General features: G+C 28.8%; 2 protein-coding genes across 3 annotated transcripts in view; one reads left to right on the forward strand and one right to left on the reverse strand.

The window, feature by feature from the left end:
- The window catches only part of LOC107439255 (WD repeat-containing protein 43), a 28004-nt gene extending 25378 nt beyond the window's left edge, over window positions 1–2626 (reverse strand). The window contains exon 1 of one of the 2 annotated variants that reach the window (XM_043043519.3): window positions 2113–2626. In XM_043043519.3, coding sequence (XP_042899453.1) covers window positions 2113–2295 — 183 coding nt within the window. In that variant the 5' untranslated portion in view covers window positions 2296–2626. Of the gene's footprint in view, window positions 1–1383; window positions 1435–2112 lie in introns of those variants that run through there. The other variant, XM_087160595.1, reaches the window with a different exon arrangement.
- Window positions 2616–16233, forward strand: PIG-L (phosphatidylinositol glycan anchor biosynthesis class L). The gene is made up of 7 exons (XM_016051778.4): window positions 2616–3274; window positions 4525–4624; window positions 11802–11892; window positions 13444–13511; window positions 13601–13632; window positions 14485–14615; window positions 15940–16233. Exons 1-7 carry the CDS (start codon window positions 3067–3069, stop codon window positions 16036–16038), a joined length of 729 nt encoding a protein of 242 aa, XP_015907264.3. The 5' UTR covers window positions 2616–3066; the 3' UTR covers window positions 16039–16233.

Below are 16233 nucleotides of genomic sequence, written 5' to 3' on the forward strand. Positions count from 1 at the left end.
AAAAGGATCAAAATCCACAATCAATCTTTACAAAGCATTTCTAAAGTTCATATTTCACTCAACTTATATGTTATGCAAAGTAACATTTTCAAAGAAATTTATATACATGAAATAAATTTAAATTATGAGCTAAAGTAATTCTGCTGTGCAGTTGGGATGATTTATATTGACTTGTAATTATTTATATCTATATTATTCAAACACCCCAACCTGTTCATAAAACATAGTTTAATACATTTTATTAATTAATAACTTAATATATAGTTTTGTTAAAAATAACAATTCCAACTAATTTCTTCAGACAGTGTCAATTTTTTTAAAGCTGCTGTTGTAATACTCTTTAATAAAACATTATTCTTTTAAATAAATCATGCATGATTTAATGCCAGTCAATATAAATTTAGATGTCCCATTAGACTATTCCTACTGTCCTATTAGTTCCTATAATATTCTACATTTTTCTAAATAGTGTAAAACATGTTTATTTCAATTAAATTTCTTAATTAAATAAATTAGGAAATGTATTTTGAAGTAAAAAAAAAATTCTACTTTTTCTAGTTGAAAACAAACTTTCCCTGACCACTCTTGTCAGTTATCAGTAAGTATCAACTTCTTGTTGTTAAAGATAGCTTTGATATTGCTATTTATAGACTACGTAATATTTTCTTTAAAATAATATTTTCATTTAAATGAGGCCATTGTCCCCACTTTTTCATTACAAAATTTTATTCTGGAAAACATTCTTTCTACAGAAGCTGTTTCTGTGGGCACCATTACACTTGGGTTTGAGTTTACAACTTCACAACTAACATTGGGGGAAATCATCCCAAATAGAATTTATCCAAATTCATCCCTTTCTTTCCTTGACATGCAAATTGTGTGAACACTGATAGTGCTGAAATTTTTTTTGTTGTTGTTGTTGAAAGCATCGATAAACGATAGCAAATTCTATCTGTATTAGGACTTGGTCACATAAATAAAAAATTAAATAACTAGTATCAAATAGTTAATATTTCGATAAAAATATTTAATTAAAACTTGTAATTAAGTTCAAGACTTCCTTAATTGAATAATATTAGAATTAGGGATTTCTCAAAATGAAAATACAGAGAATATGCTGTTTATGAAATTCCTGACTTAAAATTCTATACAATTACTGTAATATTGATTGGAAACTATCAACTTTAAAATAAGATAAAGGAGACTAAGCAATAATTGTGAAACTATAAGATTCTACCCTACAAGATGTGTAACTTCATTTATTGATAATAATAAATAAACATATGACACCCAAATTCCTTATCACAAATATTTGACAATGTTAAATTCATAACTCACAAAAACGTTAAGGCAAAACTATCTGCTTTTGTGATTTTTACTTACTACTACTAAACCAGACTCAGTGGCGCAACAGCCCATAGACTGCCAAGGCCTACTATGTCCATTTCCGTTTTTTTGACATTAGTCTTTGGGGAGCAGATCTTCTGGTTGGCTGGTCAGCCGAATGCCCATTATTTATTCCCAAGCATGCTTGGTACTCATTTTATCGACCCATTGAAAAAAATGAAAGACTCAGACTCAGTCAGATCGAACCCAGGACCTTTGGCACAAAGTGCCACCACTCAGCCACCGGGCGTGATTTTTACTGCCTAATTAATTAAAATAAAAAGATAAGATACTGATAAAGTAAAATTCAAACATTTCAATTCTTGGTATAGTCGTTTTAAAATCCGCATTTGTTTTCGTAGAACCTGGGATGTTCTGAAAACACACCAAAATATCAAGACAAAATATTTCTTATCAGGAAAACTACTTTTCCTGAAATACCATTTAACAGGTCTCTTTGTCATAAACAATAAATTAAAAAGATGTTTTTTTGAAACATAGAGAATGATAATATCCCCATAATAAATATTAAGTTCAAATTTATTATAATTGTTAATAATGATTGTTGCAATTATAATTGTTCAGTCATTTTAATTGTTAGTAATGATTGTTGTAATTATAATAGTCCATTCATTATAATTGTTAATTCACTGTTTCTAAATTTTCATTTCGGTTTTTCACAAAATTTTACTAAGACTATTTGCATATCAATACAGTATTGATTACCAGATTTGAAAAAGGTCCCCATGATAAAGAAGAGCATGTTGCTGATAAATGGGAACTTGGAGTATATTCTTGCTTTAATACCCCTGTTGCTGTCTCCCAGATTTTTAGGCATCCATCCGGACTTGAATAAGCTAAATACTCTCCACTATCGGAGTATGCTGTTAAATTTCGTACAAGTGGCATAATATAGTTGTTTTCAGGAAAATCTCTATGATAACACACCACATGTGAATAAATACCGAACACGCTTGTAGATGTTTGTAAATAAATTTACGTATGCTTCACTTCAATTGTTTTTTAGTCCCATTTAGTTGTTTTAAGAAGCCCTTCAAATTTCATTAAAATATAACAAAGTAACTAAAAATAATAACTTCTCATAGTTATTTTTAATCAATAAAAATCATAGTTATTATTAATCAAATTGAGTATTAAAAATCAAAGTATAGTTTAACACTAACTACTAATGCATAAGTGAACATGCCTACTACAAAGGTTTAGGAACAGTTTTTGGAATAAGTATTTTTAAGAAAAATAATACAATGAAATGAACATTTCCGAACACTGAATCGCATCTTTTTTCTATCAACCAAGTTGACTTTTTTATAATATATGAACAGCAACTGATTAAACTGTTTAGTGTAATTCTTCAAAACACTATTTCAAAACACTCTTGATATTTTGTTGTTTTTATGGGGGAAAAAAAGAACAAATGCTTTTCGACCTATGTTTTTGATCTTTCGTTCTTTAATAATTATTTTTGGTGACTTGAACAACCAAAAAAATTTATAAGCAAAAGTGGATTAATCTTGCATGCATGATTTCAATTTAGATACTTGAAAAATTCTCATTTTTTCCATAAAAAAAAAAAAAAAATTACTTAAAGTAGTTGCGATTTGTATTTTTTAATATGTACTTATTTTATGTTGCTCACTTGCAGTTCATTAAAATCTGGTAATGATTTGGTTGATTTTATCTTTTGTGACTATTTTGTCACTTGGTTACATATTTTTAATTTATCGCAAACCTTCTATTTTTATTAAAAAGAAAAGTACTGTTCTTTTTGTAATTGCACATCCTGATGATGAATGTATGTTTTTCGCTCCCACAATTTTAAGTATTCTGAGAAGAAACTATGAAGTTTATGTGCTGTGTTTATCATCTGGTAATTATTTATTAAAGATATTTTATAAATTATAATTAGTTGGGGATATTTCCATATCGTGATTTGTTATTCCAACTGTAATCGCCAACGTGCATAATAGATTGTAAATTTTTTAAGAAAAAGCACATAGATGTTTTCCAGGGGTAGATATGAGGTATACCTTTTGAATACTGTGATTTTTTTTTAAATGTTTGTAGTTGTCAAGACTGGGTGATTATTCTGCCTCAGATCATGATACAAAAATCTCCCCAATTAATTTTAAGCATAATATTATCTCGTTTTATTTCACAATCCAGTCACGTTAATGTGACCTCCTGTCAAAAGCCAAAATAACTACTTTTGGCAGAGTTGACTACTGTGAAATGCGAAAGAAGAGAGCCAATTAGGTTCTTCAAGGTGTTCAATAAGATGTTGAGTCATGTCCTCTCCAACCGGGTTCGAATCCCAGCGATGACTGACGGATTCAAATTCCTCACCCAACTTGCACGAACCACAGTACAGGCGTAAAATATCTTCAGTTGTAGACGGATCATGGGTTAGAGTCCCTTTGCCGTCAGGTTCACCGTGAGAGGTTTTGTGGTTTTCCTCCTGATGTAAAGCAAATGCAGTTTAGTTTCATCAAAAAGTCCTCCACAAGGGTAAATTTCTCCTAATACTTGATCCAAGAGTTCCCTTGTGTACTAGAATAGGTTCAAAATTACAAGGCTAAGGAGTTAAACGTTGGTAGTCGTAGACCCAAAATTGGGTCGGCTGTTCGACGGCGGTTATAAAATAAAATAAAACGCCAGCTGCGCTAGGTTACACAGTTGAGGATTGATGGTACGAACAACCCATTCAAAGTGATTCCTCTGATTCTCAATTGGGTTTCAGCCTGAGAAGTTTCATGGCTAGAGGAGTATGGTAAACTCATGCTTGTGCTCTTTGAAACACACTCGTTTGCTACAAGCTGTATGGTATGATACATTGTCCTGTGGATAGACGCGATCTTCTTGAGAAAAAACAATTTACGTGTAGGAGTAAATGGCGTCGTAGCCAATGATCTTGCTCTTTTGGATATCTGATGAATCGCTCTGTTTTTGCAATGTTTTCCGGTTCCCTCGGACACTTTTTTTTATACGTACTGCCTTCTGTGATTGGTTATTTCATGTTGACAGCAAAAGTAGGTGGTATTCACATTAATGTGAGTGGACTGTATATAAGCTTTTATTTAAATATTTCAAATTGCAATGTTTGTTCATATTTGTGATTAGGTGGATACCAGTTTGAAAGTAATGTACGAAAGCAGGAGTTGAGGAAGAGTTGTCAGACTCTTGGAATTCCTGGAGGTAACTTAACAATTATTGAACACAGGTAAAAAATATATATTACTAATCCTCTTGGCTTATAATTACATATCTTCTAGTTTCAAACCTCAATATCACAGGATGTTTCAGTATCTGTATGTAATAACTATAATCACTAAGGTGCCAATAGTTAATTAATATGTGGCGTTTAAACTTCCAAAAATTTAAAAATTATGTATTGAGGTTTGTTTAGGAGTGACTATAAATTATACTCATTGAGTTGGTCCTTTTTGTTTATTTTTTTTTTCCAAGTCAGTTGTGGGTTTAAGTCTGAAAATCATCAAAAGTTTTTTTTTTTGCCCCAGGTTTCAATGCTACGATTTTCACCCATCACAAAATTTGATAAAATTTTTTTTGAATATCATTAAGTAATCTTAATTTAATTTACATACTTGCTATGCTGATAATCGAAGAAAAATTTATTTTAGCCAATTCTGTTTTAGGGTGCCCCTCGATTTAACAAGATATTTTGATCAAAGCTTTTAATTAATGAAATTACTGAAAAATTTAAAATTCTTTCTTGAACATTGATCTTTTAAGACTTTTCTTGAATATTTTTATGAACCATTTCGTGAAGTCCCCTGTGCCGTGCGTGAATTACCATGCTCGAAAAGCAGATGTACGACTCATACATTTCTAAAGTAGAAATGTGTGATTAGGCAGGGTGATCGTATTCCGGGTGTACCTCGTAATTCCGGGTTTTTATATTCTCCTTCTGAGTCTTAAAATTAGGAGCAGAGCGTATAATTTTTCTAGGAATATGAGGGAATTCCATGTTTCTCAAGAGCATTGGTTCTTAGACTGCTGCTAATCAAAAACTTATAATTGGACGAAACTTTTACGGAATTCCTCAAACTAAAAGAGCTAATTCCCACTAATAAACTTCCTTTAACTCCTGATAATGAGACATACACATGATTCTTACATACGCATGATTCTTTCGTCAATGGGCCAAAATCCGCCAATATGATCCTTTTGGTTTGGCGGATTTTCGCCATTTTGAATATTTGGAACTGCACCGGAATCCGCAAATATCGCAATTTCTTATTTACAGGGTTTTAATATCTAGCATCGATTTTTGAATTTATCTAATTTAAAATTTGCACGTTCCGATTCATATTCACGTGGTTTAAAAGTAGTACATTGCTGTTTGGTTTAAAAATCCAGTGTCGCGATATATATTCACGCGTTTTTAAAATTAAATAATGTTATTCGTATTCCCACGAATTTAAAATCCAACATCACAATTCGTATTCTCGCGTTTTCAATGTGTAATATTGTGATCTGAATTCATGCATTTGTAATATCAAATGTCAGTTTTCGTATTTTCACCTGTTTTGAAAGCTATGCTTTGTGATTCGTAATCACGTGTTTTTGAAATTCAATATCGCGATTTTTATTCACGCGATTTTAAAATCTAATATCTCGATTCATATTCACACAATTTTAAAAATCCAACAACTAGATTTTTGTAAGAACTAAGATTTTTTTCTTAAATTAGTTACTATAATAGTGTGATATTCTTCATTGGTAAGTAATTTAATTATAAATCTTATTTAAAAAAAAATTATGTTGAATACAAAATATGTCTGCTATATAAATTAATAATTTGATATCCATTTTTTGCCGATAAAAGTTTCAGGGTTTTTCACTCACCCCCGATTAGGGTGGTTTTTATTAGCATTGAACAATTTTTTCTCCATCAAATCTTTCATTTAGTGTTGACAGTTGGTGAGGTGCTTGTATTCTTGTTAGAAAAATTACTTTTTTTTACCTGCCTGTCATCATTACTTAGTTTTAAGAACAATTTTCAATTTAAAAAAAAAAAAAAAAACTCAGAATTTAAACTCAAAATTTCTGCTCATTGCTTTTAAGAAATATGTCGGAATCAGCTGTGTGTTTGTAAGTTGTGTATCAAGTGAATAAATCAAATAATATGAGTATAAAAATAATCACCTTACAATAGGGGTGCACAACCTTTTTGAGTGAAGGGCCACTTGCACAGCAGGTTGGCTAACGAAGGGCCGCACATGTATTTAGACATGCTAATGACAAATGTAATAATGTTTATTTAAACATTAGCATTCCATTTTTTTTATCAATAAGCTTAGTAATATCAATAACTTAGTAGTTCCATTATTAGAATTCATTCAAAAATAAAAAAACTTGATAAATTTTTTTTTCACAAAAAAAAACAAACAAAAAAAACAATTTTTATCATATGAACAATAGATTTTTCAAAATAAATAAACATTGAAGAAAAGAAATATTTTTTTTTATCATATCATGCAATATGAAAACTCATTTTAGAATTAAATTCTAATAAATTAAAAAAAACTGCAATGCCCACAGAATGAAAGTAGGAAAATTTTAGTCGTAATTAAGTAATATAAATTCAAATTAAATATTTTAATTGAAGAAAATTTATAGGTTTTAAACAAAAGCCTAAAATAAAATCAAAACTGTGATAGTTCAAAATGAAATTCAATGCTTATTTTGTAATGTACTTTATTATTTTATTTCATTAATTATTAGATTTTTTATAACGTAAACATTTTCCTTTTTTTATCGAAAAAGATCACAAGCAACAAAAAATTGAAATCTGAACTACAAACAGTGAGCAGTTTAAAAATTCACGTTTTCCGCCATTTTATGAATTTCTCAAGTTGCAATAACATTGCAGTTAAATTAGGGAGGGATGTTACGAATATTTGGCCCTTCTGCGAAAAATTCAGTTGGTTGAATGATCAGTCAAATATTTGGCAGAATATTTTTTAGAAATGTATTTTTCTAAGTTTTTTTTATTTTTGAATTTTTATAGATATTATTTTTTTTAAAAATTCTAATCAGACAAGTCAATTTTGTCATATTTTCGATACTTTGAGAATTGAGAAGGATCCATTTTTTGCAGTTTTTATTATAACCCAACATTTTAACAGAACGTCTCATACTATTAATTTATTATCGCTCTTTCCCTGCACTGTAATATAAATAACCAGTAACATAGAAAAGTGTGATTTTCAGTATTAAAGTTTTGTTTCAGGAACTAAGAAAAATTTGTTTCTTCTGTTTTTCTTTTTTTAGGCATTTTTATTATGACTCAGCATTTTTTTTAAAAATAAAGTTGCAAATAAAATTTATTTTATAGCAATTTTTTTTCTTTTAAAATTATGGCTATGAGAAAAATTTAAATTGAGATTTTCGGCATAAGATTTTCACTTAAAAAATTAAGAAAATTTTTTCCATCTTTTTATTTTCTTCAAATAAAAAAAAAACTTTTTTTAGACGCTTTCATTAAAACGCAGTAGTTTTTAATAGCATTTCTGTTGACTTAATACTTTTTTCTTGGCTTTTTCTGGTAATTGAAAAACTGAGATGTTCAGCTTTAAAAAAAAATTTCAAAAATTAAGATTGATTTTTATGTTCTCTGTTTCGCTTTTCGACATTTTCAAAAACTTTCTTGATTGGCCTTATTTTTTAGAGGTAATTTATGAATACGTTTTAGCAGGAAATACTATTCTGAGCATTGAAATTTTAGTTTCAGTGTTGCTACACTGCTAAAAGATTTTGCTATTTGGCCCCAAGTGTACGGCGTTCAATAGATTTTTTCTTCTCTTTTTGCCGAATATTTGGTTTTTGATCAAATCACAATTCATTACCACATTCGACCAAATCATATTCGTTGCGGAAATAAAAACGAAGGAAAAATAATTAGGATTTACTATAAAACTGTACCATAATACCGTATCAAAAAGTGATTATTTAATTGCGTGATTAACAATCACGTGTCGTAATAACATCATAGTTAAATAACGGGATCGTCAAAATCACGAGGAAAAGTATGGAAATAATTAGGAAAAAATATATTTATGCTGAACTCAGCACGAATAAAGCGCTTCAAATGCATGATTTAAAATTTGCATGTCGTAACAGAATAATTGGAATTTTTTATAATACGTGGGAACGCGTAGCAATAACTGCCGAGAAAAAAAGTTTTGAAAAAAAAGAAAGAAATGCAAAAAAATAAAAAATAATCACCTAGATTTAAGATGAAATCGTCACAAATAAAGTGCACAAAAAGTGATTATTTAAATTTGCGATCTGAAACTCGCGTCGTAATAAAAATTCGGAATTTTCAAAATCACGTAGAAAAGCGGAAATAACTGTTTAAAAAAAATCATTTATATTTACGATAAATTCGGCTTCAAGAAAGCGCGTTAAACGAACATTTACTAAAGAATCTGCTAAAATTGATTGTGTCAAAACGTGATGACTTAAAAGTGCGATTAAAAATTGCAATTTTTTTTAAAAAAAAATTATTGTGTTTAGAAGCTCTCGCGGGCCGCACTTCAGTAGTCGAAGGACCGCATTTGGCCCGCGGGCCGCAGGTTGTGCACCCCTACCTTACAATATTACATAAGAAATAAAAGCATTCAAATGCAAACATACCTTTGTTACATAAAATAAGTATTTAACTTGTATTGTTTTTGTCAACAGAAACTTTATGTACAAAATTATCATAATCGGATTTTCAAATAATCTGATTACAATAATGTGACATGATAAACAAATCACAGACTTGTGTGTTTTTCGTCACGAAAACAATACTCTCAATTCAAGTCCAGTAATAATCATCTAATAATATAATGTCATAAATGAATATATTCAACTGCATTCCTAACTTTGTTTTCTAAAACAAAAGTTTACCATTGAAATTTCATTGCATTGCAATATAACACAATTGAAAGACGCAGCTTTGTCTTGTACACTGTGCAGAATAAAAAAATGCACCACCCTTAATAACTTTTGGTCTAGTGATTAGATCTTCACATTCTAGGAATCAATCTTAATGGTTTGATGGAGCGACCTCAAATAATCAAATTAATTAGTGTAGTCGATATTTTAAATTACAGAATCAGACACAAAAATGTACTTTCTCTGTATAAACATGCCTTTTTTGTCAACAAATTCGGATTTCTGACCTCCAAAATATAGGGGTAGTCACAATCTGGGGAAAATGGTCCTAGAAGTTTGGTCGGGAGAGCGGTCCAAAGTTTGGACCCCTTTATATTAATTTTAATTTCTGCATATTTCGCCATCTTTTGAGAAATTTTTAAGCAAATTCAAAAATTTTTGTATACAATTACAAAGTTTGTTCCTATTGTGAAATATAACTTTTTTAGTACATGGTTATTATTTTATTTAATAATAGACGAAAAAAATTTGAATTATAAGGTATACAATTTTTTACTTCATTTTAAATAATGCAATTTTAAATGAAAAATTACGAAAAAAAGAGCAAAATTGGTTGAATAGTTTCTGGAAAATTAAATTTTGAAAAAGTCATATTTTTAAAATACAATTTCTCAAGAACTATTTGACCAATTTTTCTCAAATTTTGTATTTTGCCATGTTACTTTATACATTCTTTACATTCAAATACATTTTTTAAAATTATGTAAAAAATTGTATACCTTACGATTCAAAATTCTTTTGACTATTATGAAATAAACTAATAAAAATTAGGCTTACTAAAAGTTGTTTGACTAAAAGAATTTTATAATTGTATGCAAAAAAAATTTTTAATTCACTTAAAATTTTTTTGAGATATGGCGAATTAAGCAAAAAATGAATTTAGCATTAAGGGGTTCAAACTTTGAACCACTCTCTTGACCAAACTATTAGGACTATAACTTAAACTTTCGCAACTGAAAATATCGTCTGCTCTAATTGATTAACATATATGAGGTCATCTCTTGAACCATTAAGAATGAACCTTAGAACAAGATCCAATCATAAGATCAAAAGTTATTCAGGGTGGTCCGTTTATTGTTTTGCTCACTGTACATCCATCACAATTGAAATTTTTTCTATTGCAAATTTTCTGTTTTTTTTAACAGGTGATAATGCTAATTGGTTTGAATTAGTAGAATTCAATAGTATTTATTTTCTATTTAAAGAATTCTTCTGGTTTATTAGATTTTTACTCAATTTAACCTCGTCTAGTGTTAACTTTTGTTAGTGCGGTCATGAAGTGTTATCTTTTTTTCTAGTTATCAATAACAAGATACCAAAGTATTTGTGGTGTGTTAGGATGTTTGAGGCTATGTTTATAAATTATCATCACTATCAAATCTCCTCTTCCTATTCCTCTCACTAGCTAGTGTTGCATTAAAACACAACTTCTGTATTTCTAAATTAAATGTTGTTAATTGATGTGATGCCATAATAGGCATTACATATCTCCTAGCTTTTAAAATTTACTTTAATTTCATAAATTTTTTTTTTAAATGTTTGTAATCTGATTTTAATTTATTTAAACTAATTATTTAATCTTTAGTACATTTGATAAAAAGCAAATATAAATTTTTTATTCTCTTCTTAACAATCAATGTAATGGCTAACTTTTGAATTCAATACAATACAATACAATACAATAATGTTAAACTAATTAATTCAACGTCACGTCTAAATATAACATCAAAATCTATTTATAACTCTTATTTCTCTTACCACAAAAATGTTTCAGTTACAGGGTTATGTTAATTCTTGCTATTTTTTTGGTGATTAAGTTATAATCAAATTAATTCAAATTTATGTCAATTATTCCGTGTTGGTTTTGTTTTTGGCTATTTTATCTTTCGATAAATCGCCAACCATGGATCTCCTCCCATGCTCCTGACTGTATGTTGGGAACTTTACTTTTAGGTTTGAATTCTTGGCCTTAGGACTGGCGGCTTTTGCACTTTGCGATATTGTTTCTAATAATATTTACAAAATAATAAAGCAATAATATTTCTTTAAATGATTTTGTTTAATTCTCTCATATAAAACATTACTCAGTTGTAAGAAATGCAAGTGTATCTGCTACAGCCAAAATATGCTTAAATACTACAATGGTGTTACCTCCCGTATAAATACTGGACTAACCACCTTCACAATTAGTATTACTAATAAATTACGCTTTTAAATATTGAATGTTTACTGCTGAATGTTTATGCTTTTAAATATTGAATGTTTACTGCTGAATGTTTACGCTTTTAAATATTGAATGTTTACTACCTCGTGCAAATGCCACAAACACCACAGTATTTGAAATTTCTATCAGCATTTAATTATTAAAATATAGTTGAGTAAAGTTGATTATTTAGTACAATACAGTTTTTTTTTTTTGTTATTTGCAGCCAACTTCCTGACAATCCAAAGAGAAAGTGGAATCAAATCAAAGTTGGGAAAATAATTCTGAAGTATTCTTTTAAACTTTCAGCAAATGTTGTAAGTTTAACTCATTCATTTTTAGTATACATTAGTCAGTTATCATTTTGTAAAATTGATTATAATATTACTAAACTGTAAGATTGTAAGTTTAACACTCTTTGGCCATATTTTGTGGAATACTCTATAAGAATTCGTGGATGTGAGAGAGCAGTATTTATTTCCCTCCCTTTCTTGAATTTCATGTTAAATTTTTGAGTTTCGCTTTCTACAATATACTTCCTATTTGTATGCTCGTTAAGTCTGTAGTATCGAAAATCCTGGGGTCGATTGTTGAGCAGGCTTGGAGAAAATTTCATTCTCCTTCAGATCTATATTTAAATTGTGTTTAAAAATGAGTGGTGCTGCCATCTATCCACGAATCTGTGCAAAATCATTCTTTCACCCTTCTCTTGTCAAACGTAAGGCCTTTCTTTCTGACTTAAATCACAAGGGCAATGGCTGATGAGCTTGGCATGTTCAAGTGTCATTATATCATCATCATATTTGTCCAAACATCGCAATGTGGACCAATGCCTTCCTCTGAAGATTTCTCCATAAAGACTTCTGATTTATCTGTGATCTCCACTTATTTTCACTAATTGCAAGAAAATCAGACTCCTGAATCAGCCCATGAATCCAGTGAGTCTAAAAAGCAATATCTTTTTAAATGAATTGTCATCGCTCATTCGAATCACATGGGCCTTCTAATTCATTCTATTTATTTTTATGTATTTAATAATATCTGGTTGTTTATAAATCTTGTACAGTTTAAAGTTAAATGTCCTTCTCCAGTTATTGTTTTCATTTGCACCACCAAGTATACTCAGCAAAATCTTTCTCTCAAATATTGCGATATAATTTTCCTGGTGTTTTGTCATTGTCCGAACTTCTGACGCATATGTCAAGACTGGCCTGACAACAGTTTTAGAAAGAAACACAGATTTAATAAATCTTCTCATTGCATAGTCAGCCCTATTTGCCAGATAGAGTCGGTTTTTTCTTATCCGTAGTAATAATTGATCCTCAGTAAGTAAAACTCCTTACTGTTTCAAATCTATAAGAATCTAGATAGGGGTCTGAGACTCTGTTTCTCGAGAATAACATGCACCAAGTGTTACTAGAAACAACGAAAACGATGATTCAAACGTAGAAGATGATATTCAACTGAGCTCCTCATCCATTAAAGTTGAGTTAATGTTTATTGGGAGAATGTGTCATTCTCCCAATTAAACTTGATGTTTAAATAATTATAGTTATAAAACAATCTACGGCAAGTGAGTTTATACATTTAAAAAATATAAAGTGAAAAATTTTTCTTTAATTTATATGGTTAAAGAAAACAAGTTTTTTAAGTACATATGTTTAGTGATTTTGGGAAGTTAATGCAAAAAAAACATTTTCGGTCTAAATTCCACAAAATGTTAATTTTATTTTCAAGGGTTCTTATGAATTTTTAAAGCATTTCTGTGGTGCTAAAATTTTTTTTCTAACCTCTTGGTTTATAAGTATGTATTTGAAGTTGCCCTTCATCCTTGCTACTTGTATATAATTTTTATTCAAATTTCTCAGATCATCTCGTTTGACGAAGGTGGTGTAAGCGGTCATTCAAATCATATTGCCATTTGTGAAGGATTAAAGTGAGTCATTTATGTTTGTTTATCAACCAGGAAATTTTTTTTTATAGAATTCTTATTCATTTTTTAAAATTTTATTTCTTATCTTCTAGGTATTTGAATGCAGAATCATTGATCCCTATAGGTGAGACATATATTTTTTTTAACTCTATTTTTATTAATTTCAATGTGTGTTAGCTTTAAATAGGGCATTTTGTTATAGGTTAAAATATTTTTGGGATTGAGATTGATTTATGAAAATAAGTTCATTTTACTTATGACCTAAAATTAATTTGATTTTTAGGACCTTTCTTTTTTCTTCGTGAGTTGGCTAACCTTTATTGTTACCCACATTTATGCAAACAAAGCCTTCCATTGGAAGTTTTTTTCCTTCTAAAGTTAGCAACAGATGTCTGCACTAATCATAGGTGGGCCCCCCCCCCCTATGATTAGTGCAGTCCGATCTACATTTTTAAAAATTAATCCAGTATGTGGGATGTATACTCACAGCCTTATAAAAGGTTAACATATAATACAAACTTAACTAATACAAACTTCGTAAACTAAAACTAAATTTTAATTTATTCTAAAAAAAAAAAAATTTAAAAAAAGATTGCATACAAAATACCTGTTTTATTTTCGCAGTTCAATTGTGCATTATTTACAATTTTCGATAATTTTCAGGGAGCATAATTTTTCAATTTCTTTAAATATCAGAAAATCGCTAAATATATCAAATCGCTAAATATATCATAGTGTTATCATTTTTTTTATTTGTTAAAAAGTAAAAAAGAAAAAAATTACTTTTTGTGAAAAATGTAGAATCTGATAAATATCTGTATTCTTTTTTATTTTCCTTTCTTTTGAAACATATTTCATGAGATAAAAGCTAATTTTTACTTTGTATCCATTACACAAGATATACTTAAAATTGTTTCAACCAACTAGATTATTTTATTATGACATAATATTCTGAAGTATCTAATTTATATTGCAGACTGTGATGTTTATTTATTGAAGTCAGTGTCAATATTGCAGAAATATTTTGCATTTTTATTTGCTCTCCTAAATTATCTTCAAGATGAATTTTGTGTCATTTCAAGTTACCAAGATGTTAAAATTACTTGGGTAAGTTTAACTCTTTGTGCCAAAATAGTGTGAACTGCTATTTCTGTATTTTTAAATATGCTATAAAATTAGAAAAGCCCTGTACCGAAATAGAATATTTCTTAGCCGATTTGTTTTGTAAAAATTTAAACAAATAATAAATATAAGACTAAAAAAAATACGATTTTTAAAGAAATTATTTTATTTTAATTAAAAATATTTTACAAGATTTAAATCTGTTCTATATAATTAAATTCTAGATTGTCCAATTATCTTGAAAACCAAATTTTAGATACTAGATTACTAAACCTTTGCGCTCTCGTGCCACAGGTCTTTGATTTAGTCCTTGGGCCGGCCAAGGTTGATTCATCCTTTCCTCCCTTCAGTGAGTTGATAAAATGAGTGCTTAGCATGCTTAGGGACTAAACACTGGAGGTTCTATAATTGGCACCCAAACGGAACATCTCCTGTACCCCAGAGCCCACGGTCAAGAAAACTGAGATGGACACAGTAGGCCTTGATCCTCTTTGGGCTGTCGTGCCACTGAGTTTAGTTTAGATAATTAATCTTTCTTCAAAATTATTCTAAACTTTCGCCAGTTTTCCGAAATTGGGTTGTTGCAATTACACTTTCACCTAACTTCAGGGAATTTAAATTTCACCACTTAGGTGAATTTAAAATATTCCCTTTAGATCACGCTAAATAACTTTAACACAAATAAACGACTTATAAATAAAAAGTATGTTTTAATTTTTAGTGTATGAGTCAAATAATTAATTATTAAGTAACACTAATGTTAGTTTAGTTAACTAGGATCTATACTAAACTAAAATTAGTGTTACTTAATTACTATACTTATTAGTGTTACTCTATACTTAACTAGGATCTATACTAATACGACGATAAACGACTTATAAATAAAAAGTATGTTTTAATTCTTAGTGTATGAGTCAAATAATATATTATTAAGTAACACTAATTTTAGTTTAGTTAACTAGGATCTATAAAAAATATTTATTTCTGTTATATAATAAGTATTTCTTATAACAATAAATATTTATTGTTATTATTATAAATTATATATGTATAATTCAAACTAGATGATTTTTAAAAAAATTAATTATAAATAAAAAGCATGTTTTTAATTCTTCGTATATGAGTCTAATAATTAATTACAAAGTAACCCTAATTTTAGTTTAGTTAACTAGGATGTATTAAAATTTTTTTTTTTATTCTAATAAATATTTGTTATAATAATTAATATTTATAATTATAAATTATATATGTATAACTCAAATTAGATGATTTATTAAAATTACTCAATCTATTATCCTTTCTATTTCAGAAGTGCATGAAAATCCACTTTTCTCAGTACGTATGGTTCAGGCGGCTATACATAACATTTTCAAGATATGTATACATCAACACATTTAAGAAACTATGATTATTATTGTTCATCTGTGGTCAGAGAAGAATTGGTTCAAGTTAGTCAGATGTTAGTTGTTGATACAATTTTTAAATCTCATTTTTATCATCTGATAAATTGATGTTGGGTTCGCACAAAAGCATCATTCCATTCTCAACAACACTCATGTTTACAAATGACTCAAATGTAAATAAAATAATTATAAATGTGTGA

Source organism: Parasteatoda tepidariorum, chromosome 4 (genome assembly GCF_982258835.1).
Source record: "Parasteatoda tepidariorum strain Cologne lab strain chromosome 4, Ptep-v5.0, whole genome shotgun sequence".
Taxonomy (NCBI): Eukaryota; Metazoa; Arthropoda; class Arachnida; order Araneae; family Theridiidae; genus Parasteatoda; species Parasteatoda tepidariorum.

Excerpts from the sequence above, each read along its gene's own strand:
- PIG-L (XM_016051778.4), top strand. The coding sequence starts at position 3,067 with ATGATTTGGTTGATTTTATCTTTTGTGACTATTTTGTCACTTGGTTAC. Across the intron at positions 13,633-14,484 it reads AGAATCATTGATCCCTATAG|ACTGTGATGTTTATTTATTG; the intron begins GTGAGACATATA and ends TTTATATTGCAG. Across the intron at positions 14,616-15,939 it reads AAGATGTTAAAATTACTTGG|AAGTGCATGAAAATCCACTT; the intron begins GTAAGTTTAACT and ends TTTCTATTTCAG.